The 27135-nt window shown below is 43.0% G+C and overlaps 1 protein-coding gene across 2 annotated transcripts in view; it reads right to left on the bottom strand.

Annotated features, from left to right (window-relative positions):
- The window catches only part of LOC121458745 (DNA repair protein complementing XP-G cells homolog), a 28010-nt gene extending 1106 nt beyond the window's left edge, over positions 1 to 26904 (bottom strand). Inside the window, exons 1-14 of one of the 2 annotated variants that reach the window (XM_041668064.1) lie at positions 26600 to 26904; positions 24121 to 24296; positions 22269 to 22384; positions 21647 to 21730; positions 19811 to 19871; positions 18568 to 18711; positions 16189 to 16396; positions 12433 to 13500; positions 9328 to 9572; positions 8631 to 8750; positions 8286 to 8499; positions 7111 to 7255; positions 1920 to 2120; positions 1117 to 1201 (exon numbers count right to left, since the gene is read on the bottom strand). In XM_041668064.1, coding sequence (XP_041523998.1) covers positions 1117 to 1201; positions 1920 to 2120; positions 7111 to 7255; positions 8286 to 8499; positions 8631 to 8750; positions 9328 to 9572; positions 12433 to 13500; positions 16189 to 16396; positions 18568 to 18711; positions 19811 to 19871; positions 21647 to 21730; positions 22269 to 22384; positions 24121 to 24296; positions 26600 to 26687 — 2955 coding nt within the window. In that variant the 5' untranslated portion in view covers positions 26688 to 26904. The remainder of the gene's footprint in view (positions 1 to 1116; positions 1202 to 1919; positions 2121 to 7110; positions 7256 to 8285; positions 8500 to 8630; positions 8751 to 9327; positions 9573 to 12432; positions 13501 to 16188; positions 16397 to 18567; positions 18712 to 19810; positions 19872 to 21646; positions 21731 to 22268; positions 22385 to 24120; positions 24297 to 26599) is intronic. The other variant, XM_041668063.1, reaches the window with a different exon arrangement.
- Positions 26905 to 27135: the final 231 nt, after the last annotated feature.

Raw genomic sequence — 27135 nt, 5'->3', positions numbered from 1 at the left:
CACCATGCCCGGCTGAAAAGATACTCATATCTAGTGTGTGTGTATAACAGCATTATTCATAATTACCCAAAAAACTAAAATTCCCAAAAGAAACAGAGCCAATATGAACTCCTTTGTGGAAAATACGCTGATCCCCCAAAACTGTAAAAAGCAATCTACAGAAGAAGGTATATGCTGATGAGGTAGGAGGAAGGAGAGACCCACTCTATCCAGAGGCATTTATCGAGGAGCAGATTAACATGAGAAACAAGGGAAAAATAAACCCATGTCAACAACTATTAGGAGAGAGGTAGCAGTTTTAATCTACTATTTTACTTTCTAATTTTAGGGAGAAAAAAATGAATAATGGAAAGGGAAAATATATCACAATGGCATTTGTCTGAAATTACGGAATAACCAGTCACTAGCAAATACTCTCATTCTTAATGAGCTTCTACCGCTGGTAGGTAAAAGCCATCAGGTAAACAAGAGGGAAGCCCTGGGAATATTCTTACGATCAGTTGTATTGGATGTTTTTCCCTAAATTACCCAAACTTAATGGGAATTGACTTTGCTATCCTCAAACTGTAGTTTCGTTCTTATTTACATGTATGTTTTATGAGTGGCTTCTGAGATGAAGGAAGGCTTACCCAATGTGAGCAAGACCCACAGGTAAGAAAATCATAGACACCCATTTTGAAGAACTGAAGGCCACCGAAAAGGGCATTTTTCCTCCTACAAAACCTCTCTTACAGACCCTAAGTTGTAATTTGAAATGTTAGTGTTGGAAGAAAATTGAATGATTAGAATTATTTTGGAGTGACTACTTCCTGGGCTTTTAAAAACTGAACACAGCTCCAGAGAAGTAATACATTTCAACTCAAGCATCTTTATATGAAACCATTTATTAGATTAGAATTTTTTCAAAGTCAGCATAAATAAGGACACTGCAGGGTTAACAGTGATATTTAAAAAATGGATTCAGGGCCCGATTTTTCCTTTCCGTTTCAGTCTACTCTTTAAGGCGTCACCATTCCAAACCTTCGGACATTAACAATAAGAGTTAACTGGACATTAACAGCAACCACCCTACCAACTGTAGTCGTCACTCTAGTCATAAAGAAAATCCACAGTTACCTGCTGGACATTCAGTTGCTTGAGTACTGGAAAAAGGGATTCATCTGTCTTCGTCCTGTTCCAGCCAAAGTATCTCTGACAAAATGTGTTGGTAGTTAAGATTTACAGATTTTTTTCCTTTTTAACGAGACTTAACAAGTAATAAACAAAAAGATCCAAGAGGCAACCATTGATGCCACTCTCTGTATCCCCAGGGACAATCATATTCATAAAGATTGAAGTGGTCAGATAAGAGGCTGGCAAAATAAGCCACTCTTGACAAGATCATCTTGCAGCATGTTCTGGTCAATCTCCTAAGGCAGAAGACACTCAAAGATTTATACTAGGACATCACAGACTCCTCACTACAGAGCATGGCTAACCTAGAATAAAAGCAAGGAGTGGATACCTTACATATTTGTTTAAGAAAGGAAGTTGTACTGGGGTTAAATCTATCATCGGTGTTGAAACCGCCATCCAAATTATTATTTAAATGCACAGAATTGCAAAGCCAGTAATTTTCCATATTTTTTCAGAATACTTAATCGTAAACATGTGGTCATGTCATGTATGCTGTAGGTGCTTTTTTCAAATTAAGATTCTTATTGAAGGACAATTGTCTCATATGCATGAAGCCCTGAGCTCATTCCCCAACATAAAAAAAAAAAAAAAAGACATCTCAGTAAAACTAAAGAGGAAAAGAACAAATAGGGCCTCAGATAAATAGAACACTGGAGAAAAAACAAAGCTAGGTTCCTGTCCCTTACACTTAAAACCCAACAAACCTTTGGCTTAATAGTCCCATAAATGTTAAGAAAGGATATTCTCTAATCTTGTCCACGTCAGGCTTGCCCCACAGAAACGACCCCCTGGAGTCGTCCACCACAGGCTTGAGGTAAGCATCCGCGACTGCAGGGTTGGGGAAGCCAGGTGTCAGCTGCAACTTCCGCAACTTCTTCTTCACTTTCGTGTCGTGGGGGTTGGCTGCAACCTTCTTGCTGTTCTGAGCTTCATGCCACCACTCTCTGCACGATAATGGAAGCAATTACTTACGAGGCAGGGAGACATAACAGTTGCCACGCTGGAGAGGAAGAGCGAAATGTAAAGCTCTGAAATGTAATTCCAAGTGGTAATTCTAGCATAGGTATGTAGTATAGACTATTAAAAGCTACAGATCTCCACGCCTCTCGTCAGTGAAATGGATGATGGTCTAGTGGATCCAAGATAGTCAAGAACGCAATGGCTGTTTTAGTGCTGATACCAACCCATACAGAGTAGGCTAGGACAGACGGGGGTTTATGTGCAGAAAGAGGGTAGGTTTTTTTAAACCATAAATAGTAGCAAGAACTATCGTTATCCGGTGTACTGGGCAATGCTCTAAGCAAAAATAGCCTGTTAGTTTAGATTTTTTAAGTTAAGTGCATTTTTTAATTTTTCCATCTTAATGTTAATTTACTATGACAAGTTAAAGGAAAGTCACTTTTTTGGGTTTTGGTTTTTTTTGTTTGTTTTGTTTTAGCAGTCCTATCAAGAAATGAGGTTAGTCCTACAGCTATGACTTTAGATAATGATCAGGAAGTGACAGTCACAGAGCCTGAGACCAGCCTGTCCACTTCCTATCTCTACAGCCACCACACCTTGAGGAGCCTGTGCTCAGGCAGAGGTCCAGATGGAGAGCATCAAAGGCCTATCAGCATTCTGTCTGTCTCTCACTGCCTGGAATGTGAAACATTCAGCCGGTCCTTGAGCTGCTCCAAGACGGGGAGCAAAAGACCCTGAGTAAGCTTCAGAGTCAGGAACAAAGCCACCACGCGCTGCTGGTAGAGGCTACCGAGGTCTGAGGTAGGTAACTACAGTGTGCCAACAGAAAACTGTAGAAAACACTATGGAAGTTAAAACATGCTCCTCGCCTACCCAGTCGTTCAGTTCCATTTCTTCGCGTATTATTAGTACCGGGAACTGGGTTGCAGCCTGCAGTGGCTCAGTGAGTGACTTGGCTGCCATCTAGAGTTCAGGAGCCCTCATAGCGGTCTCCATCAATAACAAAATGCAGGGGGGAGCAATGCTTTCTTTTATTCTGAAGATATTTTTTTTGAGTACACATACTCAACAAGACAAGAACAGATATCAGCACCTAGAAGTAAAACCTTGCCGGGCCGGTGGTGGCGCACGCCTTTAATCCCAGCACTCGGGAGGCAGAGGCAGGCGGATCTCTGTGAGTTCGAGACCAGCCTGGTCTACAAGAGCTAGTTCCAGGACAGGCTCCAAAGCCGCAGAGAAACCCTGCCTCGAAAACCCAAAAAATAAATAAATAAATAGAAGTAAAACCTTCGGAAACCCAGATGCTTAGACTGCTCATTGATATCTCTCAACATCAATGCTCTAAATTCCCCCAATAACAAGACAAAGACTAACAGGACGGATGCAAGAGCTGGATCCAGTTATCTGCTGCATCCAAGAAACACATCTTAACATCAAGGATAGACACAGTGTAAAGGAATGGAAAAAGGTATTCCAAGCAAATGGGCCTATAGAGGAAGCTAGTGTAGCCATTTTATCTGACAAAATGGCCTTTAAGTTCAAACTAACACGTAAAAGCACAACCACAGCCAGGACAATGTGTTTCCAATAGAGCCCAGCAACTCTTCCACAGCAGGCCTTGAGTCCTGCAACGCAGCTGAAGCGGATCAAAATTCTTAACATCTATAACCTAAACACAAGGGCCCCCACCTTTGTAAAAGAAACGCTACTATAGTTTAAATCACACATAGACCCTCACACACTGATAGTTGGAGATTTCCATACCCAACTCTCTCTAAAGGACCAGTCATGTAGACATAAACTAAACAGAGAAATGCTGGTGATAATTGACTTATAAACCAAATGAATCTAACAAATATTTACAGAATATTTTACCCCAACATAAAATACTTCTTCCAGTAGCTCATGGAACTTTCTCCAAAGTTGACCACATACTAGGACACAAAGCAAGTTTCAACATATATATATATATATATGTATATATATACATATATATATACACATACACACACACACACACACACACACACACACACACAAATAATAATACCCTGCATCCTATCTCACCACCAAGGATTAAAAGTAGATTATCAATAACAGAAACAATACAACGCTTACTAACTCTGGGAAACTGAATAATTCACTGATAAATGAGGAACAGGTCAAAACAGAAATAAAGAAAGAAATTAAAAGACTTTCCAGAGTTGGATGAAAATGAATACCCAAACTTATGGGATAAAATTAAGGCAGTTCTAAGAGACAAGTTCACAGGACTAAGTGCCTACATAAAAAAGACTGATATACCTTTATTCAAACTTAAAAAAAAAAAAAGACAGAAAGAAAAGATCTAAAAGTAACAAAACTAGACATGAAAAGGGGAACATAACAAGGGACACTAAGGAAATCCAGATATACCTTTAAAAGACTGGAAAATCTAAAAGAAATGGATAGTTTTCTTGATACAACTCTCATCCAAAAAAATGGCTCAAGGCTAGCTGGTTTCAGTACAGAATTCTACCAGACTTTCAAAGACAATTTGACACCTCAAATTAAATCCACAAAATAGACACAGGAGGGCTGGAGAGATGGCTCAGTGGTTAAGAGCACTGCCTGCCCTTCCAAAGGTCCTGAGTTCTATTCCCGACAACCACATGGTGGCTCACAACCATCTGTAATGAGGTCTGGTGCCCTCTTCTGGCCTGCAGACACACACACAGTCAGAATATTGTATACACAATAAGTAAATAAATATTTTTAAAAAAAAAATAGACACAGGAAGGAACATCAACTCATTTTGTGAGGCCACAGTTACCATGATCCCCAAATCACATAAAAACCCAACAAAGAACAAGAATTACAAAACAATTTTCTTTGTGAACACAGACGCAAAAATTCTCAACAAAATATTTGCAAGCCAAATCCAAGAATACATCAAAAAGATCATCCACCATAATCAGGTACACTTCATTCCAGAGATGCAGGGATGATTCAATGTACTAAAACTCAATAAATGTGATCCACCATATAAACAAATGAAAGGAAAAAAATATGATCACTTTATCAGAAGCAGAAAAAAAAACTTTGACAAAACTTAACACCCCTTCACGATAAAAGCCCTGGAGAAATAAAGGATAGAAGGGACATACCTAAACATAATAAAGTAAACAAGGGGCATACCTAAACATAATAAAGGACACAGGGACATGCCTAAACATAATAAAGGCAGTTTACAGTTAACCTGTCTCCAACATTGAATTAAATGGAGAGAAACTCAAAGCAATTCCACTAAAATTAGGAGCAAGACAAGGCAGTCTACTGTCTCCAGGCCTATTCAATATAGTACTTGAAGTCTTTCCTAGCACAATAAGACAACAAGGAGATCAATGGTAATACAAATTGCAAAGGAAGAAATCAAAGTATCTTAATTTGCAGATGATATGATAGTATATACACAGGACTATAAAAATTCCACTTGAGATCTCATATAGCTGATATTCACTTTGAGCAAAATGGCTGGATACAAGATTAACTTAAAAAAAATAAGTAGCCTTCCTATATACAAATGACAAACGGACTGAAAAAGAAATATGAGAAATAACACCTTCCACAATAGCCTCAAATAATATAAAATATCTTGGGGTAACTCTAACCCAGCAAGCAAAAGACTTATATGATAAAAACATCAAGTCTTTGAAGAAAGAAACTAAAGAAGATATAAGAAGATAGAAAGATTTCCAATGTTCATGGATTGGTAGGATTAACATAGAACATACGGCCATCTTACCAAAAGCAACCTACAGATTCAATGCAACCCCATTCAAAGTTCCAACACAATTCCTCACAGATCTCAGATGGACGATTTTCTGTTTCTTATAGAAACACAAAAACCCAGGAAGCAAAAACAATCCTGAACAAAAGAACTGCTGGAGGTCTCACCATCCTGGATTCCAAGTTGCACTACAGAGCTGTAGTAATTAAAACCACATGGTATGGGGATAAAAACAGACATGTTGACCAATGGAGTGTGACTGAAGACCCAGACACATATCCATACACCTATGGACACCTGAATTTTTATAAGCAAAGCAAAAATACACACTGGAAAAAACCATCTTCAATAAATGGGTGCTGGTCAAACTAGATGTCTCCATGTAGAAGACTTCAAATAGATTCACATTTATTGCCCAGCACAAAACTCAACTTTAAACGGCTTTAACATAAAACCAAATACACTGAACCTGATAGAAGAGAAAAAGGAATGGCCTTGAACTGGCACAGGAAAAGGCTTTCTGAACAGAACACCAAAATCACGGGCATGAAGATCAACAACAATGATGTCATGAAATTGAGAAGCTCCTGTAGATAAAGGACACAGCCATTCTGACAAAGCAGCGGTCTATAGAATAGGAAAAGATTGTCACCAACAACCTTGACTTCTTTCATAACACTGAACTTGTGGTAAACAATTACACTGGCAACACTGAACAATTTCATTTGCTTTTGCATTACCCAGTCTAAGAAGGAACTTGAGGGTGTAGACTGTAACTACTTACCTTTCCCATCACTGAGTCCTGCATATAACATATCAGCTACTCTAAACATCTAAATGAATCCAGAGGCAGCTCACACAATAATGAGAGCTGCAGAACTGGCTTTGTGTCCTTGGACAAGGATAAGCCAGGCATGAATAAAAAAAAAAAAAAAAAAAAAGACTCAAAAGGGCCTTAGAAACCACAGTCACTGTCCCCACTGCTCCTTCAATGAACAGTGGCTTGGGACATCATGATTTCAGAAACCCCCAAGGTGGTGGCACACACCTATAATAGCATCTATGTAGGAAGCTGAGGCTGGAGGATTGCACGTTTGAGCTCAGTCTAGGCAATACAGTAAGAGTTCAGCTTATAAAAAAATCCACTTGTTAATCTGAGTATTTAAATAAATAACCTGAATTAAAGACATGAAAAAAAAGCTTACGAGAATTTTAAGAGCGGGTCCAGGCCGCGCCCAGGGAATTCATTGAGAATCTCCATGGCTGTTACACAGCCAACAGTCGGGATCCCTTCGGTATAATCGCTGCCCAGTAGATACGCCAAGTTGATTAATTTGCTCCGGTCCAGTCCTGTGTGAATAGCAACAAACAGATTTAATAACTTTATAAAAGTTATATAACATAAATATTTTATTATATAAACTGTGTATGATAAACCAATATCCAAAAGAGTTTCCGTCGTTAAATATCATTATATTGAGATTCTCAAGTTTTAACCATTCTCATTTTAAGTTCTCTATGTATGCTCACCTCTACGTTAGCTGTCTGACCTGCTCCGTCTGACCACAGGCACACGCGTTCCACTAACACCTGCCTCTAGTGAGCGTCTCTGAATGAACTCATCCCAACTCCACTCTCTTCCTCTGCTCCATTCTACCACCGGCCCAGAAACGGGAAACTAGAAGCCCTCTTCCCATATCCCTCATCCAAGACACAAACACTATGAGGCTTCAGTTTCTTCTCAGTGATGTAACTACTGATAGCCCCCTCCGTCCCCATTCCCATTGGCCTCCTTACTTCCCTAGAACAGGTATATAAGCAATCTTCTGCCTCAGGGCCTTGAATCTTTAAGTGCCTCGGACATCATCTTTGTTGACTACATTTTCTCGAGGAGCCTGCCCGGGGAACACCTCTGTGGGAACATCATGCAGCTGCTCCTCGTTCTCCTTCTGCTTTTACCCTATGTGCACACCAAACATCACATTATGACTTGTAAACACTGCCAGCATCTTTTCCTTCCACTAGACTGTTTCATTCGCTGCTCTTTTCCCCACTGTCAAGGATGACTGGCATATGAGAGTCAGTGTGCATTGCCCAGCTGAACAGATGGATGGACACGCGGTCAGCATCAGAAGCAGCAACGGCTCCATTCCCTACCCTATGAGAGCATCTCTGATTCCCTATAAGGGAACTCAACTAACCTTGTAGATGATTTAACTACAAGAAAGACATTAGAATTTTAGCTTCTTAAATCCGAGTTTTGAAATCCTATAATTTCGCATTTCCATTCATGCATCGAATTAGTTCCTTCAGGAGAAAAAACCACGTGAGGCAAATCAGGACAGTGAACTGTGGGAAGTGAGCACACTCTGAATCTTACCTAGCTGGTTGTGAAAGTCCACGTACTGGTAGTACTCTACAAACTTGTTTTTGTTAAAGAAATTCTTATAGACATGCCGGGCCCCAAACAGCCAGATATCACTATCATCAGTGATGGTCCCAGAAGTCTGATCAGTGAGGTCAAGAATGGCACACTGCGCCTCTGCCTCCATGGGAGCCTGGATGTAGGGGATGCCAAACAGGCGCAGGAGTTCCTGTAGTAAGAGAAAGCACCCACAGAGAAATGCACTGATGACCTTGACCACAAGGGGTGTGAGGCTGTCACACAGCCCTTCCCACAGAAGGACAAGTCACAGAAGCCCAACCTGGAGTCACACTCACTCACCTGACTTTCTAGAAACATCTGGCCCGTTACCGAGGCAGCGATCCGTTCTTGCTGCTGTTTTTGAGCATTCAGTGAGTTCTGTTCTGCCAAGAGGTTGTTCTCCAGGATGTCCAGTTCTTCCTATAAAAAAGGCTCCCATTCACAGATCATTCCAGTTACGATACAGCTATGTTCATTTGTTGCAAGAAAACAAAATGCCTGCATTTCCTCTGGTGGAAATGACCAGTAACCTGCTGCTCCTTACCGTGTTCCCCTCTTGGGATTTTGAGGAAAGACTGTCCCTTTCGGTCACCTCACTACATCATATGAGAAACCTATCCATCCCAGGTGCAACTAACATTTCTTTTTATTTCTTCTTTTCTTTTTCTTTCTTTCTTTCTTTTTTTTTTTTTTTTTTTTTTGTTGTTGTTGTTGTTTTTTTCAAGATAGGGTTTCTCTGTAGCTTCGGAGCCTGTCCTGGAACTAGCTCTCCTAGACCAGGCTGGCCTCGAACTCACAGAGATCGCCAGTGCTGGGATTAAAGGCGTTGCACCACCACCGCCTGGCTCGCAACTAACATTTCAAAAGGGAACTATGAGTAACAAGAAGATGAATTAAGAACAGCTAGTAAATATTTATCCAGCAACTCTTAAAAATCTCAAAAGCCACAGGCATGGCATCCTCCGCACTAAATTAAAACATGGTATTACATGATTACCAAATTAATATCTTGCCATTCATTAGGTGAGCTCTCGGCATCTCTGTCAGCGTTTCTGTGCTCTTCTTTGGCCACATCCTCGCTGTCGGAGCTGTCCTGTTGGAGTTCTGTGTCCCTGGAGCTTCCTTCCTGCGGGGTTCCTCTTGGTTCCTCTTCATCTTGTTCAGAGTCAGATTTAGAAGTCTCCGGTGACTCTGTTTGGAGTTCACCATCACTGACCACACTCTGTACCTCAATGAAACTTCCTGTCCAAAATAGAATAATGTCACTTCATCTACAATGAGAGCATCAGGGTCACTCTGACGTCATCAGAACTTTCTAAACAGTTGTGAAAAATATGAGACCCCAAAGGAAAGGATTTAAGTATAACCTCAAACATGCAATTAACTTGTTATTTTTTTAAATATTTATTTATTTATTATGTATACAATATTCTGTCTGTGTGTGTATGCCTGCAAGCCAGAAGAGGGCACCAGACCCCGTTACAGATCGTTGTGAGCCACCATGTGGTTGCTGGGAATTGAACTCAGGACCTTTGGAAGAGCAGGCAATGCTCTTAACCTCTGAGCCATCTCTCCAGCCCCTTAACTTGTTATTCTTAAACACACTGCATTACAGATGCCCGCCTAGCACTTCCAAACAAGCGTTTTCAACCAGACAAATTGATCTGCTAGGCTTTTGGTCACTGAAAGTAGAAATCAAATTCTCAAAAACTTATATATCAGCTATGTTCTGTAAACTAATCCTGTTTTTAAAACTCATAAAGGAAGCCTGGGAACAGATAGGCTGGCAGCAAATCTTCACATCTGGGTCTGCAGGAAGCAGGAAGCAAGAATGACAGAGGACCTGGCATGAGCTTCTGAAACCTCAAAACCTACCCCCAGTGATATACTTCCTCCAGCAAGACCCACCTACTCCAAAAACGCCACACCTCCTAAAAGTGTCATTCTTATGAGCCTCTGGGGGCCATTTTCATTCAAATCACTACAATCATTCTGACAAAAAACTCAACAGAGGAATGTTGGCACTAATAGATGTTATAAACCAAATGGACCTAACAGATATTTATAGAACGCTTAACCCAAACACAATAATATATGTTCTTCTCAGCATCGCACGGAACTAAATGAGTCTCAAGATACAAGAACACTGAAAGAACTCCCTACATCCAATCGGACTACCATGGATTAGAGCAGGATATAAACAACAAAGATAACACAAAGTTTACAAACTCAAGGAAACCAAACCACTCTCTACTGGATGAAAAATGGGTCAAGGCAGAAATAAAGAAAGAAATTCAAGACTTAATAGAATTCAATGATTTTCGTTTTGAACACACAGCACACCCAAACTTAGGAGACGCAGTGGAAGTGGTGCTAAGAGGAAAGTTCATAGCAATAAAAGCCTGGAGCTAATCTCATCCTAGCAACCTAACAGCATACCCGAAGATCTAGAACAAAAATAAGTGAGCATACCCAAAAGAAGCAGATGGCACAAAGTAATGAAACTGAGGGCAACAAAGAGAGCAATGCAGAACATCAATGAAACAAAGAGTGGAGTCCTGGAGAAAGGCAACAAGGCAGACACAGAACCAGAAATGAAAAGGGGGACATAACAACAGACCCCAAGGAAATCCAGGATCATAAAAGCCTGTACCAGCCAAATTGGAAAATATTAAAAAAAATGGATAAATTTCCTAACAGGTACCACTTACTAAAGTTAAGATTGGATAAGCAATTTAAACCCGAGGAATTCAGGGAGCTCACCCAGAAGCCAGTGCTGACTGATAAGCTTTACTAAGAGTCAAGGGCTCCCTAAAGAAATGCTAGACCAGGGTTATAGCAGAGTCAGTACAAGAAAAACCTCGGCATCCTGGCCAGAAGTACAGAAATGATCAAAATACAATTAGGAATTGGCGAAAGTCGCAAGAGCTTGCTTGAGGGACACCACTCCCCCAGCCAAAGTGAGGAAGCTTTGAGCAAATGTGTTATAGTATTGTTCTGTAACTGAATACCGCAATCCACATGACAACAAAAACAGCCAACAGGGGAGAAGGGAAAGGGTCTTCTCTATAGTAGACTATAACTAATCAACGCCTAAGGAAGGATGGAGTTGGTCACCACCACTTGGCAACTATCACGGTAGGCCTCTGCTCAGACAGAGGTCAATCAAGGATGCAGAAACACATGGCAGGAAGTTTGCTTGGGTGCAGCATATTCTCATAGGTCCCAACTTCCTTTCCGCTAACTGACAGAGAAACTAAGATGTAGAAATCGAGCCAGGCATGGTAGTTCAGACCTGTGCTCCCAGCAAATGCCCATAAAGAAACAGCAACATGCCTTTGACTCTGGAGTCAAATTTTAGCAAGGAAGCGACTACCCAAATAAACAAGCTATAAATAATGAAGATCACTTGCATATGTGTACACAAAAATACAGAGACAGAGATATGCAAAGAGTGCACGGGAGAGACAGAGAGAGGGAGATATGGAGAGGAGGAGTGGAGGGAGAAGAGGCAGAAGGAGCAAAGATAAGGAGAGGCAGGGAACATACAAACAAACGGGGCAAAATACTGGCCTCTAAGGTTAGGTGTGAATCAGTCAGTAGTCTATGACAGCTTTTCACTCCTTTAATTTTTGCAAGTTTGTCAAAGTAGAAAGTTAACAAAAGCTAAAGGAAATTCAGCTTTCTTTTCCCCAAGCATGGCACTCCTTTCCTTTAACGATACCAAGGACAGAGGTGCCAAGATGGTTCATCAGTTGACATTTGCTGCTCTCGCAGAGATACTGCATTAAGCTTCCCAGTGACCAGAGCAGCTCAAAACCCTGTGTAACTCCAATTCCAGAAGATCTGATGCCCCCTTCTGGCCTTCATGGGCACTGCATGCATATGTGAAATATCCATACATGCAAAATAAAATAAAATCTTAAAGATACAAGGGCCAGCCCAGCAAAGCAGGGCATCCCCATCCTGGCTGTGTGACCCTGGGATGCTCATTTCTCCTTTTTTCCTGGTTCCTCTGCTGTAAACAGGGCTGAACTACGGGGTCTCCTGGTCTCTGCAGACATGAAGCCCTCCCACTCCATTCCCTTAAAGGAGTACCTACCATCAGACTCGCTCTCTTCCGACTCCATCTCCACTGGTCCCGTGGGCTCCGGGACTGAAATCAACTCCCTGGCAGCAGGTTCAGGCATCTCCCCTTGCTCAATGGTTTTCAGGGAATCTCCACGTTCGTCAGAAGACAATGCCTTTTCTAAGTCACTCGTTGCCTCTGACGGGACGTGAACTGTACTGCATGGTTTAGAAGCAGGGGTTTGTGCGCACTCTGTTTCATCATCGCCTTTCCTCTCGGGCGGGTTGAGACCTTCCTGCAGCTCGGGCTCTTCAAGGTCCAGCCTCTGATCCGAATATGTTCTCACTGGAGTTACCGGGGTCGGTTTCCTTTCACTGAGGCGCCCAGAAGCATCACGGCAGGGAAGTTCCATGTACGCTGACGGGAGTGGAGCTTGCTTATCCTCAACCTCATCCTCACTGCTTCTCTCGGACGCTGCCTTCACCACAGGAGTAAGTGACATTTGTTCTCCACCAGCTTGATGACAAGCGGCACTCAATGAAGGAGCAGAGGCGGTCTCCTCTACCACAGTCGCGGCGGGTACAGGAGGAACTGTGGCAAATGGCGTAACACCATGGCTCTCGACAACTCCATCACTGTGCCCCTGGTCTGGCCCGTTTCCAGGCAGTGCTCGCACTGCCGGCTCATCACTCCTGGCGCATAACTCTCCATCTTTATCATCACCTAACACTCTCATCACTGTCCCTCCTGTGGGTTCATCGCCCCCATCACACTCTTTCCCGTCTTCGTCATCATCCAGGGCTTTCTGAATAGCCGCAAGCGTACGCGGTGATACGGAGCCTGCATCTGCCGTGGCCCACAAGTTCCTCTCCCTAGGCTGCCTTCCCGCTCCACTCTCGGGCTCCTCTTCTGAGCTACTTCCCAGCATGGCTGCCTGCATAGCCAGTAAAGTCCTCGGAGAAGGAGGTGTGGCCTCTGGCTCTTTCTCCTGCTTCACTTTCTCCTGGGGTGAGGATTTCAGGTCCAAGGACATGCTGTGCACTCTGCTGCAGGAAGGAGAAGCCTCTGAATCCGCATCCATGACTTTCTTAGCTTGAATACCTGAGAGAAATTAAGACATTTCTCACCATGCAATTCACAGTATGAAAATGTTTTTCTGGGACGATGAACAAGAGAATCCTGGATCGTAAATATAGTGATACGATTTTATTAAATCTGTTCATTAATTCTAAAGTGGCTGGCTCTGTAGTAACTAATCCATTAGTGATAAATATAATTACTACTACCTAACCAAGATTCCCCTGGCTTTATCATGGATGTCTTTTCCCAGACCTCAGCGTGAAAAAGTACCCAAGGTTTTATTTTGTAAGTTAAAATTTTATTTTGCCACAATACACAGCCAAAAGTGAAACAAAAACTTTTATCTATTTCATAAAACAAAATCCCATTTTAGATTATTTCTTAGTTGTTTCTATAGAAAAAAATTAAATCCTGGTGTTAGTGCTCATACATGTGAATTTAAATTTGTAAAATGATCTTTCTCCCTATTACTTTAAATACTAGCAAATTCAAATATGCTTTTGAAACTAAGTTATTTGTCATAAAATCTGAAATGAAAAAAAAAAATCCCAATACCCCTAAGGAAAAGCAACAATAGAAAAACCAAAATACATGACAGAGTCACTGAAAGTACTGGCAGTGTGGGGTAAGGAGGCAGTGGGGGACGGCCTTCGAAGTGAAGCATGGCTTTAGAAACTGTGACTCACTTATTTCTTTATTTCATTTATGTATGTGCGTACGTGTTTGTGTAAATGAATGCCCTACATGTGTGGGTGCTTGGGGAAATCAGAAGAGAATGCTGGACCCCTTGGAGGTGGGGTTACAGGCACCTGTGAGCCACTTGTGTGGTTGACCTGAAACCCAGTTCCTCTGGAAGAGCAAGATGAGATCTTACCTGCTGAGCCATTCTGAAGCTCCTTGTATATTTCTAATGTTAACTTCATATTTTAAAAATTACTTTGATATAACATATTACTTCCCACATCTTTTTAAAAGAAAGTACACAGAGTTGGGTGGTGGTAGCACCAGCCTTTAATCCAGCCTTTAATAGGGAGGCAGAGGCAGGTGGATCACTGTGAGTTCGAAGCCAGTCTGTTCTATAGAACAAGTTCTAGGACAGGCTCCAAAGTTATACAGAAAAACAAAAACCAAAAAAAAAAAAGAGTAGATATTATATTTGTACCCATCACAACAAAAAAATGGTCAAAAGTCTGAGGAAATATTAGAGACATTCTACCATCGATGGACCCAAAACTACCTTATGTAGCTAATGTGTATAATAAATTTATAAATAGCAGAAGCCACCACATACGAGACACTCTACAGACAGGACCTGACACAGCCCACAGAACAAACCTGTATCAGAGATACAAAGTGCCTGGTATGAAAGCAAAGACTCACAGAGCTGAGGACACTTGCTCAAATCAAGAGTCAGAGCTGGACATCAAGGCAGGCCTGCTTCTAAAGCCCATGATTTAGACTTTTGTTTTCCCTATCACACCAAGACTGAAGCTCATTATATTACTTCATTCTCTCAGTTACGATATGAAAAGGAGGTATACTAGGGACAGAAAGGTTTACTTAGGGAAGGAGTTGAAAGAATAGAAGAAAGGTGAAGATCGTAAGGGGGAAAGGGTCAACCCAAACCAAAGATAGATGCAAAAACCACTGTATAAATGAAAAAAACACAATTAAAAAAAATTGAATGGAAGTACCCTGTGTGAGCTGACAAGATTGCTCCTAGACGCCATGGGAACTGATCGAAAATCCCAGTGCCAAGTACAAGTTACTCCTCATGGGTCTCTGACCAGACAGCCCAGAGAAGCTCCCAGAAGAATATAGAATAGGCCATTGCTACTGCTCTAATCCAATTGCAAATGACACTACACACCCTGGGCACACGGTGCAGAAGTTGGAAATGAGCTGGAAGCCTCCTTCCTGGTACCCAGCTACCACAGAACTAAAAGGCACTAGGCAGGCTGCTGGGAGCGAGGAGTTTTCAAGTCTTTGCTGGTGGTGAACACTGTGTGCTACAGTTCTGACCTGACAGACCAGATGTGCCCGTTAGTACAACAGTGTCAAGAATACTCTGGGGTCAATCAGCATACGACTCAACTGGATTTGTGGCCCACTCTACAGGAGGAAAGACATATCTGAGACTGTATGACCCAGTCAAAACTCATGGCTAGAGAGGTCACTGCCCTAGGAAAAACTGTAGGGCTGCTATTTTGCTATTTGCTAATTGGGTAGTCCAACTGCTTCGCAAACCCGTACCTTTGTACCTCAGAACCAGTGCTGTGGCCAGCCTGGACCAGAGAAGCTCCTCCTTGAAGAGGGTGGCACTCAGTGCAGAAATTCTGGAACAAGCAACTGCTGAGTGCTCAGCCGTAAATGTTTCATACGACGCACACAGCACATCCCAAAAGGGGGGAGGGTGGGGATAATAAGAATGTAGGGGCCTGAGGATGGAAAGGAACACTACAAGATGCTATGTTCTGGGTATGGGACGGCCATCAGATTTAAGACACAGCAGCTGTAGCTACCTGCAGAAGCCCTACCAACAGCCTGAAGAGCACAGTGCTCCTGATCGAAGTCCTCAGATGCCCCGCGTCTGCTTTGACTGGCACAGGATGCAGCCTGTCATCACGACAGGGACGGCATGGCGGCAAGAGCCAACTGCATCCCTATCCTATGGCTTGAAGCTGTCAAGCCAATGACGGTGCCTTGTACCTTTTATCAAGATGTAGTGGGCGGTGTCTTCAGAGACCACTCTCCTTGACTCCACCTCCTTTAGAAAGCCCCCCTCATCTTCGTACTGCCTCTGGATTTGCCCTGAGTGCTGCTGGTTCATTTCCTTCTGGACATTTTCTATGTGCTGGTTTAGGTAGTTCTTCTTAAGCAGGCCTTTCAGCTGGTACTGCGAAAAATCATTAGACTCCTAGGGAATAAAATAAACAAGATTGGTGCTTTCCACAGATAACACCACCATGCACCAACCCACCCCCAAAAGGTACAGCCTCTTAGCAGAAAAATAAAACTTGAAAATCAAGGTGGGGTTCCAGCGGTAACTTCCTTTACTTTTTGTTTTTCTTTATTGTTTGTTTGCTTTTGAGACAGTCGCTCAATAAATAGCCCAAGCTTTTGGAACTTACTATCTAGACCAAGCTGGCCTTGAAATTGTAGCAATACCCCTGTCTCTGCCTCCCAAGTACTGTGATTAGCCCACGTGGAATAGTAACAGCCATCAAAAAAAATATCCGGGCGGTGGTGATGCACACCTTTAATCCCAGCACTGAGAGAGGCAAAGGAAGGTGGATCTCTGTGAGTTCAAGGCCAGCCTGGTCTATAGAGTGAGTTCCAGGACAGCCAGAGATACACAGAGAAACCCTGTCTTGAAAAACCAAAAAAAAGAAGGAGGAGGAGGAGGAGGAGGAGGAGGAGAAGAAAATTCTTTGAAACAAATTGAATTAAGCAAAAGAAAACTTTGAAGGATCTTTTTATTACTTAATCATTCACTCAAAAACCATTTGCTGAGCTAGACTGCACGGCTGTGGTATGGCGTGTGACGGTGGCTCAGCTAAAGACAATCTTCTAGATACAAATGAAGTGCCTAGCACTAGCCCTGTCCCTGGTCCCCAAACGACAAAGAATAAAGCAACCGAGGGTTTAATCATCATAATTAACAAGTATAAAGCTTTTTCCAATGAGGACATTCTAAGCGCTTTTATACAAACTACCTTGATTTATTCTCCCAGACATCCAATGAGACATTTTTCAATCTCCAGTCTGTAAGTGACGGACTTGAGACTTCAACGCCAGACTCACATGGGAGACCTCAGCCAGATGGCTTACACAACTGAGTCCATTATTAGTCTCATTATCCCTGCAACCAGGACATGGATCTTCTCTTGTGAATACCACAAGGGCACAATCGATAAGTCGCCCCAAGGTCCATCCTGGACTACTTGAAATTTGTCTTCTCACGAAGCCACCCTAGCCTTCCAGCATGGTTTAGCATGGTCTAGCAACAGCGTGGTTTCAAAGAGAAAACCATGAGGGGCTGTTTTTCTCCTTTCCTTCTCACTCCATTCAAATCTTATTTCTGAGTCACACTCAGAGATTCCTCACAACCCCTCAAAGCACATGCCTGAAAGAGAGATAGAGTCTGGATTGCTTTCCCCTTGGAATAAAAATAAACTTCCTTGTACCAAAATCCTAATAATATAATTGCTATGCACCTTATTATTTTCTTATTGCACGAACTGCATAGAAAATCAGAAATAAGAGATAAATCTTTTTTTTTCAACTTTTTAGCACCAAAGTAACAAGCATTCTATAAAGTTCTAAAGTCAACAGCAAGTTTAAAAAAAAAAAAACAGGCAAATAAAAAACGCGACATCAAAGCTGAGAACTTTCAGTCCACCTCAGTGTCTGAGAACAACTACTGCAAACAGCAGGGGGCGCCAAAAGGAAGGAAAACGGAACTCACACATCGGAAACTAAAGCCAGCAGGTGCCCAGTGGGTGCATAAACTTAGTAATCACCACCAGCATTGTCAGGACACAACACACAACCAGGCACACCACACCTGCCTCGGCTTCCTGCGACTGTGAAGTCACCAGGCTCAGGCCACCCTAGGAGAAGACACAATCCTGTACCTGGAATGTCACCTCGGAAGTACTTTCCGTCTTATGATTATTTTCTGTCGGCAAGGCATGTGGTTTAAAGTGACTTCTAAGAATTGGCCCACGAACCACAGCATGCTGGGCACTTACTGTGCCAGACACGGAAGTACCTGCTAAGGGTGTAGGCACGACCAGGACAGGCGTGTTCTGTGCTGAGACTAGAACACCATGTTACAAGGTGCTGAGAAGTACACAGAAGAGAAGGCCTAGTCTTGAACAGAAAGTCCCCAAGACTTCTTTGAATATCTATGAGCTGTAATGGATAAATAAATAAACTATGCTTTATGGGATGTGAGATATACCAATTCCGTACCCATGCAACTGGACTACTGCCTAAAGTGGAGACCATCTCCATTTTCCCTTCTCGGAGCTGAAGTTCTGTTCTACGCACTGACATGCTACTGTTTACTGCTGCATGTTTTACCTCTGGCATTGCTTCAAACAGTGTCCGCCTTCGCTTGGTAAACTCTTTCATGTCAGTTAAGATCTCATGCTTCACTTCAGGGGGCAGGCTGCTGAAATCCTCAGACTCGATGTCGATGGCCTGAGGATTATGAAAGAATTCTTCCTGTGGGAAGTAAAACGTTAACCTCATTAAGTTTATATTTACCCATTCGGGCCTAGTCATTGCGACGAACACTGTGTTTATATCATAAAACACAGCTCTCCATAATCTACACACTGAAGCACGCATTCATTTTGCAGCAGGCATCACAGTGCACAAACAGGTAAGCCCCTTCATTTGTTCAGTCACTCCAAGACAAACCACTTATCAGGCGCTCACACCCCACCCAGGCGCCAAAGACTCTGGACACTATGGGGGCTGTGTACATACGAACCCTAATCTTATGAGTAGAACAAGGTACGTAAGCAAGAAAACAGGTAAGGCAAGGTTAACTGTTAGAACATCCAATAGGCTGAGCTGCTAAGCGTAATCAGGGAAAAATCTTACATGATAGATGGAGAAAACCCTGTCAGAGAGATGTCTGGGGCAGGGATTTTTCCAATACCAAGAACCTGGTGGGAGTGGGAAGCCTAGATTGAAGAAGAACAAGCAGAAGGATTCTGAAACGAGAACAAGACTTGCGGATGAGAGCCATTTTTATAGCCACTTAGCTTTTTGTTTGTTGTCTTTTTTTTTTTTTAAGAAAATAACATCTTAAAGAAATTAATTTGGGGGCTGGAGAGATATTTCAGTGGTTAAGAACACTGGTTGCTCTTCCAGAGGGCCTGGGTTCGATTCCTGGCACCCACATGGCAGCTCACAGCTGTCTGGAATGTTTTTAATCCTAGCACTCGGGAGACAGAGGCAGGCATGATTCTGTGAGTCCAATACCAGCATGGTCTACATAGTCAGGTCCAGGGCAGCCAGGAGAAACCCTGTCTCAAAAACCTCCCCAGGAAGAAAGAAAGACATACACAATGCCAAATCCAATATACAAATGCACTGAATGCATGGGTAAGTGTGAATTTTACACAGACACACATACATACATACATACATATATATATATATAAACATAAACATATATGTATGCATACATGCAATCAAAAACACGCAGTTAAAGGGACAGCTATGTCTACTCCTTATTGAGAACGTGCATAAACCCATCCTGTTCATCATTTCAAATAATGAGACACGTTCTGAATTCCCGTAACGAGAGTACCTGCAAAGCTTGCTTTTGATCCATTCTTTCTCTCCACTGCTTTTCCTCTTCCTCTTCTGAACTGCAGTCAAGAACACACTTAACATCTGTGACTTTTAACAAACACTTAAAAACAGGCTTCTTGAGCTCAAGGTCTGTACCCTAGGATCTCACTGTCTAATGGGGAACGCACGCAAGTAAGCACCTGCAATATGAAATCCTAACTCCCTCCGTAAGGAGCGGAAAGTTGGTAGAGTTAAGTGAAGGAGTAAATCACCTAAAAAACCTCAGGCAGTGTGATGGTCTGAATAAGAATAACCTTCACAAGCTCAGACGCCTGAACCTTTGGTACCTAGTTGATGGAAGTACTTGGGAAAGAGGTGTGGCCTTGTGGGAGAAGGCCTGTCACAAGAGTCAGGCTTTGAGGCCTCAAATCCTCCCACCATGTCCAGTATAGGCTATGCTGTCCAAATAGGGTTCCAGATGTGAGTTACCAGCTGTTTCTGCTGCCATGCCTTCACTCCGCCATAACAGACTCTAACCCTCTCAAACCATATGCCCAATTACATAGTTTCTTTTAGCCTGGCAGTGGTGGCGCACGCCTTTAATCCCAGCACTCAGGAGGCAGAGGCAGGCGGATCTCTGTGAGTTCAAGGTCAGCCTGGTCTACAGAGCAGCGGAGTTCTAGGACAGGTTCCACGCTGTGTCAAATAAAATAAAATAAAATAAAATAAACAAAAAAAAAAAGTTTCTTTCATCAGTTGTCTTGATCATGATATCTTATCACGGCAATAGAAAAGCAGCTAGTACAGACAGTCATGAAGTTTTCCAGAACCTCCTACAATCACATTGGCGGATCTGCTATGCATAAGCAAAGGACTCCAATGCAGAGCACAAAGGAAGCACATGCGAGGAAGTATTCTAGGTACATGAACTGAGTTCTGCAGTCATCTGGAAAAAAAGGCAAGGAAATTCTGCCTGTGACGGAGAGGAAACCAGGGGACGAGGCTGAAAAGAGTGAATAAAGGGCTGAAAGTTTATCTTGAAACAACAAGGTAGGCTAGGCGTGGTGACAGGCCTGGGGTGCGCGGAGAGTGCGCGGAAGGGTGCAGCAGGAAGGCTGTAAGTTCAAGGTCACTCTGAATTACAGAGCAAATTCCGGCCACACTAGGATACGTGCTGAGAATTTGTCATTTAGGAAAAAAAAAAAAGCAGAAAACATACATTATGAAGTTTTATAAAAAGAAAAAGAAAAAGAAAAGAAAAGAAAATGACAATATCAACATCAGAATTTGGCTTTAAATAAATTGTGGAAGACACAGCAGACTGTGCTGGGAGCGGGGAGTTGAGTCAAAAGCATGAGGTCAAAGACGAGACAGAAAAAAGGTTGGGTGCTACTGAGATGCCAGACAGTGACGTCAGCAATGTAGAGAAAGAAATGATACAGAGAGAAAGCTAAAGGTTTAGGCATGTATAGAGGAAGAGCAAGGGGAGCGATCAGGACAGGCGTGGGATAGCCAAAAGCATACACAAAAAATTCAGATGAAAACCCAGTAGTTTGGTAAGTCAGTTTAAATATGTAATCTTGAAAAGGGGAATTTGAACAGATATTCTGCATGGATATGCACTGATCCTAGAAGGTGTTATAATGATTTATGGCTCCCTATAAATTATTGGTCAGGGAAACCAGGAGGTTTCCCGGATGCTGAGATTCCAGGCATTCGCTACCAGTCTGCCCAGGTTTTTATGGGGTTTGATGGATAGAATGGGACCTCACACTTGAGGGGCAAGCCCCTTCACTAACTGAGCCGCCTCCCCAGCCCCTAAAGTGATACTCCTTAGTAGATGAACATTTACCTGTGTTTTTCTTCCTCCGGTAAAGGTGGCAAAGCATAGATGTCCTCTCTTTGAACTCGAGTAAGACTGGGTAGGGCTTCATTTCTGAAAAGCACATGCAGTTAGTTTTCAACAAAAATCATATGAAATGCATTTTTTAGTCAACCATCTCCTCCTGCCGGTTGCACAAACCCTGCTCAAGGACAGTGCTTTACCCACCCCCTTCATCTGGCTGTCTTCTCCTGGCCTGCGTCTCCCCCAAGCCATTACTGCCATAACTAAGAACCATGTGGAGGAAAAGGGGAACTGGCTAGGGCTCTGCAGAGTCTTTTCCACAGCCTCGGCTACAGTCAGAAGGGGGCCGATCACAGTAAAGTCAGGTTGCGGGGGAATCCATGGTAAAGCACCTGACCAGCACATGTGAAGCCCTGAGTTCCAATCCCTGCAACTCTTAAAAAATACAAGTCTAATTAATTAATTAAAGGAGGAGGCAATACAATAGCTTTTCTCTCTCGTTAGCCACAATCCCACACCCCCAGGTCTGAAGCTCTCCACTCGTTCCTCCCCTGACTCTTCCTGTTGTGAAGAGACACGGAGAGAGGACAGTAAACCCCAGGGAGGGTCCACAGCACAGTCCTCTTGCCTTTTCCTTCTGAAGGCAGTTTGCAGAGCCTGTCTCTTCAGAAACGTCTTCAGGAGCTTCTCTGTGGTCCTTCGCGAGTCGGTGGATGCGGAATCCTTCCTCTGCCTTCTCTTGGCCTGTAAACAAATGAAGCGTGTGGGATTTCACTTCCGGTGTGGGGCCACTAAAAACCTTTCAGGATCTGAACGTAGGCCAACGGCTGTACTAGGGCTTCCTCCTCACTTCTGTCAATGGGCATCTTCAGGTTCTTTGCTGGACAGGACGCACAGAGCACTTGTCTAACGATCACCTATGGAGCAGATCTGGAAATTACTAGCTTGTTGTCAGTTTCTTATAAATAAATTTCAATACCACCAAGAATCTAAACCTTTAAAAAAAATTATCACAAAATCAATTTGATACTGTTTTTTTAATTAATTAATTATTTATTATGTATATAACATTCTGTCTGTGTCTATGCTCGAAGGCCAGAAGAGGGCACCAGACCTCATTCCAGATGGTTGTGAGCCACCGTGTGGTTGCTGGGAATTGAACTCAGGACCTTTGGAAGAGCAGGCAATGCTCTTAACCTTTGAGCCTTCTCTCCAGCCCAATTTGATCCTGTTTTAAGAAATGATTTGTACATACCTCTGCCCCACACACAAATGCAGCACTGTATTAGAAGAAACCCTTAGCATACATAAAAGCGTTCTAAGAACTGTGGAGCTAACTGGACAACTTCACTCAGAAGGTATTTGAGGGTCGCCCAGACCAGAGCAGCTTTCCTGTGGTTGTTCTGAAAATAGTCTTCTGTTTGCTTATTTGCTTTGTGTTCCTGTCACCAAGGACACTCAATCACACTCTAAAGGAGACATCTCTTAAGTAGGGGTCCACAGCGAGCAATAGTAGCCCAGCCAGACAAAATGTGGACCACCTAAAGAGAGTATCCTAAAGAAACTACTTAAGAATTCTAGTTGTTGGCTGGGCGGTAGTGGCCCACGCCTTTAATCCCAGGACTCGGGAGACAGAGGCAGGAGAATCTTTGTGAGTTCGAGGCCAACCTGGTCTACAAGAGCTAGTTCCAGGACAGGCACCAAAAACTACAGAGAAACCCTGTCTCGAAAATAAAAAAAAAAAAAAAAAAAAAGAATTCTAGTTGTTTCAGTTAATAGGTAAATTTGATCCTAACATATATAATAACCTCTCATAAATATTGTAAAGACAAACTGTTACAAGCCTGGCACAGTATTGCATGCCTTTTATCCCAGCACTTAGGACAATGGCAGAACATTGCAAGTTCAAGGCACGCTTGACTATATATACGGAGTTCCAGGTCAGCTGAGGCTACACAGAGAGAGCCTGTTTCAAAAAAGAAAGAAAGAAAAACAAACTAAATTACAAAACAGTTTATAAGCATAAATTTTTAATAGCAACTGAAATTAAACTGATTACAAGTTAAAACTGCTCACTGAAAACAGACAGTGGTGGTGCACCCTAGCACTCAGCAGGCAGAAGCAGGTGGATCTCTGAGTTCGAGGCCAGCCTGGTCTATAGAATGAGTTCCGGAACAGCCAGGGCAACACAGAGAAACCCTGTCTCAAAAAGCAAAAATAAATCAAACATATGAACAAATAAATAAAGAAGGAATACATGCAGGCAGCCTTAAAAGGACGGAACAAGTTGTTACAGTTAGGAATATATATGCATATACATTAAAAACATGCAACAATAATTAGGGGAAAAAGGAATTTGAAGATTGGGGAGGAATACATAAGAGGGTTTGGAAGGCGGAAAGGGAAGGGAGAAATGCTGTAGTCAACATAAAAAATTGCTAATGGTGTCTACAGAGAAAATAAAATGAGAAGATATTTACCAAGGTCTGCTTCTTTAGCAGTGGAGCATCTCCATCAAATACAAAAATAGGGCGAATACGAAAAAATAACAGCTTGCAGAGCCGATGGAACAATGTGAGAAGATGAGCGTTTTCTATCGCGTTCCCATGGCGATCTCGGGCTCCTTTCAGTGCTTGGTTTAGCCAAATGCTAATATCTCGGAGAACCAGTAAAGGAAAACAGTATGGGATTTCCAGCTTCATCCTCAAACTTTCAATATCCAAGACGTGATACCAACAAACAGAGAACGTTAAACATATATCACCATTTATGAAAGCTGAATGATACCTGGCCATGACAGAATCTACCCAAAGTCAGCTAGCTTTTCTTTGGTTCCTTATTACTTTCCACACTCTGAATCTTAAAGTCATAGGCAGATCCACACCCTTACTCCTGAAACGCTCAATCTCACGGAAGTGATCCCTTTCCACATGTAAACTAGCTAAGGCTTACCGTTTCTCGAGGGGGGGGAGGGCTGAAAGTCCCCACATAAAATTCTCGGTGAAAAACAATCACATAAAAGTATTTTCACAATTTGATTCATTAAACTTCAACACACCAGCACTTGGGAGGCAGAGGTAGGCGAATCTCTGGGAGTTCGAGACCAGCCTGGTCTACAAGAGCTAGTTCCAGGACAGGCTCCAAAACCACAGAGAAACCCTGTCTCAAAAAACCAAAAAAAAAAAAAAAAAAAAAAAAAAAAAAAAAAACCACAAACTTCAACACACATGGAACAAATTTACATTCCCCAAGGGCAAGTGCTTTAACTTAAGTCTGAAGGAAAGCCAAAACTTGCTTTAGAGTTGAAACTCAAAGACCCAATGACATTTGAGAACTTTTGTTCTTTTGGGAATTCTCGTTAGTCCTGAAGCTAGGTGACTGAAAACTAAGTTAATCCAGATCGGTATGTGTTCAGAGGGGGCATTATCTCCCCAATACAAGCAATGCATGAACGGATGGTAAGGTCTGTAATGGAAAAAAACTAAACTGTTGTTTCTTCATTTTTAACCCAGACATAAACTGTTTAAATAAGACGCTCTGCTATCCACGTGGTCCAAAACCCAATTTATTTGGAAGAGTACGTAAATTATAAACCTAATATAATCGTGGATGAGTTCTTTATTACCAAACAAATAACACCTAAATTTCAGGTATCAGAATTCTCATGGTAAAATATTAAAAAAATTACAGAAGTAATCATATTATAACAGACACATGTGATTGTATGCAGAACCTTTCTCAATTTTCTTTAGATAAATGACCCGGTCTTTCAGAAAAGCTTAATAACCTCACAAAAATGACTTCACATCCTGAATGGGACTCAGCCATTTTACAGGTAATTTACACAGTTTACTTTTCCTCTGTCATCCCTGAATGTTAGGATGCTTAACTTCCTAATCCTTTACAGGGGCTGGAACAGAAAATAACCTAAATCCGTGATGACGTTACCAGTAGTACTTTTTCTCAATAACGGGCATGGAACTACCGGGCCTCACACATCCTAAGAAAGCACTCTACCACTATAAGGTGAAACCCTCGATGAGAATTTACGAATTCCCCCTCGGCCGGGCGGTGGTGGCGCACGCCTTCAATCCCAGCACTCCGAAGGCAGAGGCAGGCGGATCTCTGGGAGTTCGAGGCCAGCCTGGTCTACAAGAACTAGTTCCGGGACCGGCACCAAACCAAAGCTACAGAGAACCCCCCCCCCTAAAAAAAAAGAATTCTCCCTCACTACAAATTGCCCTTTCGTTTACTATTAATTCAAAAATCCTTAAACTGCAGTGATACCGAAAAGCCACTAGGGTGCGACAGAGCACATGTGCTTTGCAAAGTTCAAGTTACACAACTTCCTGTTCCCTGGGTAAAAACTTGTAAGACTGTTTTATAAAATTCTGTCACTGGTGTGTTTGACATAAAACGTTATTCTTCTACTATTACATGTTCTCCATTAATTATAAGCTGGGCACACAGTAAAGAACTGGCTCATCAGATAATGGCTTCTTTGCTGCACTTTACAGAATGACTTGACACGCCTCACCTACACACACGCGCGCGCCCAGCAATTTGTTTACAATTAATTCACTAGGAACTAATTCACTAGGAACCACATTAATTTTTCATTCCAAAAGATGAGTTGACTATGCAAAAGAACGGGAGATCGATAGTCTCTCCACGCTGACCTCCCGCCGCGCACAAAATAACTTCTAAACTTTACAGCTCTGCAGAGCCGGACGCTCTTCCAACTTCATCCTTTAAATCTCCCGATTCTCCAAGGCAACCGCGTACCTACTCTGCAGGGAGCACCGAAGCACAGGAGGCACAGACTGACCCTAAAATGAGGAGAGCGGGGCTGCAAGCTGGACAGGCAGACACCCAAGCAATGCCCGGGCTCCGGTGCCCCCAGGAGCCCAGCCCTCCGGCAGTGGCCCTGCCCTCGCCATCGCTCCGCCTGAAGGATACCCACGGCCAGCACCTTGCCCTCCAGCGCCTCCAGGCTGACCCGGCGGCCGGAGCACTCCAGCAGCTTCCACAGCCCCTGGACTCCCATGCTGCAGGACCTTTGCTTAACTTAGAGATGGGCGCGCCAAGCGCAGGCACAGGGAGCCCATCTCCCTGCAGCCGGAACTCGCCGCGGTGCGGATGCGCTGGGACACTTCCGGGGAGGACCTGGCCTCCGAGAAGAAATGCACGGCTTCACCATGGCACGTGGATGCAGTGGGAGGAGCGGGGACTCTTCAGCCCAAATGGTGGCGCGGCTAACAGAAGTGAGGAACGGCGCGGGCGACACAAGCCGCCAAACGTCCCTCCCGATGATGCTTCACCCCGCTCCCCCACCCAGGACATGCAAAACCCACGCGAACTGAACCCTCTAGGCTTCCGTCTAAGGGAACGCGACGGTTGGGAATCCCGTGTTGGCTCGTGACGTATAAATCCTGAGCCAGAACGCTAGGAATGCCAGTGCAGGATTGGAACCAATTGTTAGTTCGCTGCTTCTG

This window comes from Microtus oregoni, unplaced genomic scaffold, assembly GCF_018167655.1.
Source record: "Microtus oregoni isolate MIOR12 unplaced genomic scaffold, Mior012 000018F_ref0000195, whole genome shotgun sequence".
NCBI lineage: Eukaryota > Metazoa > Chordata > Mammalia > Rodentia > Cricetidae > Microtus > Microtus oregoni.
This window is presented reverse-complemented; position numbering and strand designations above follow the sequence as displayed.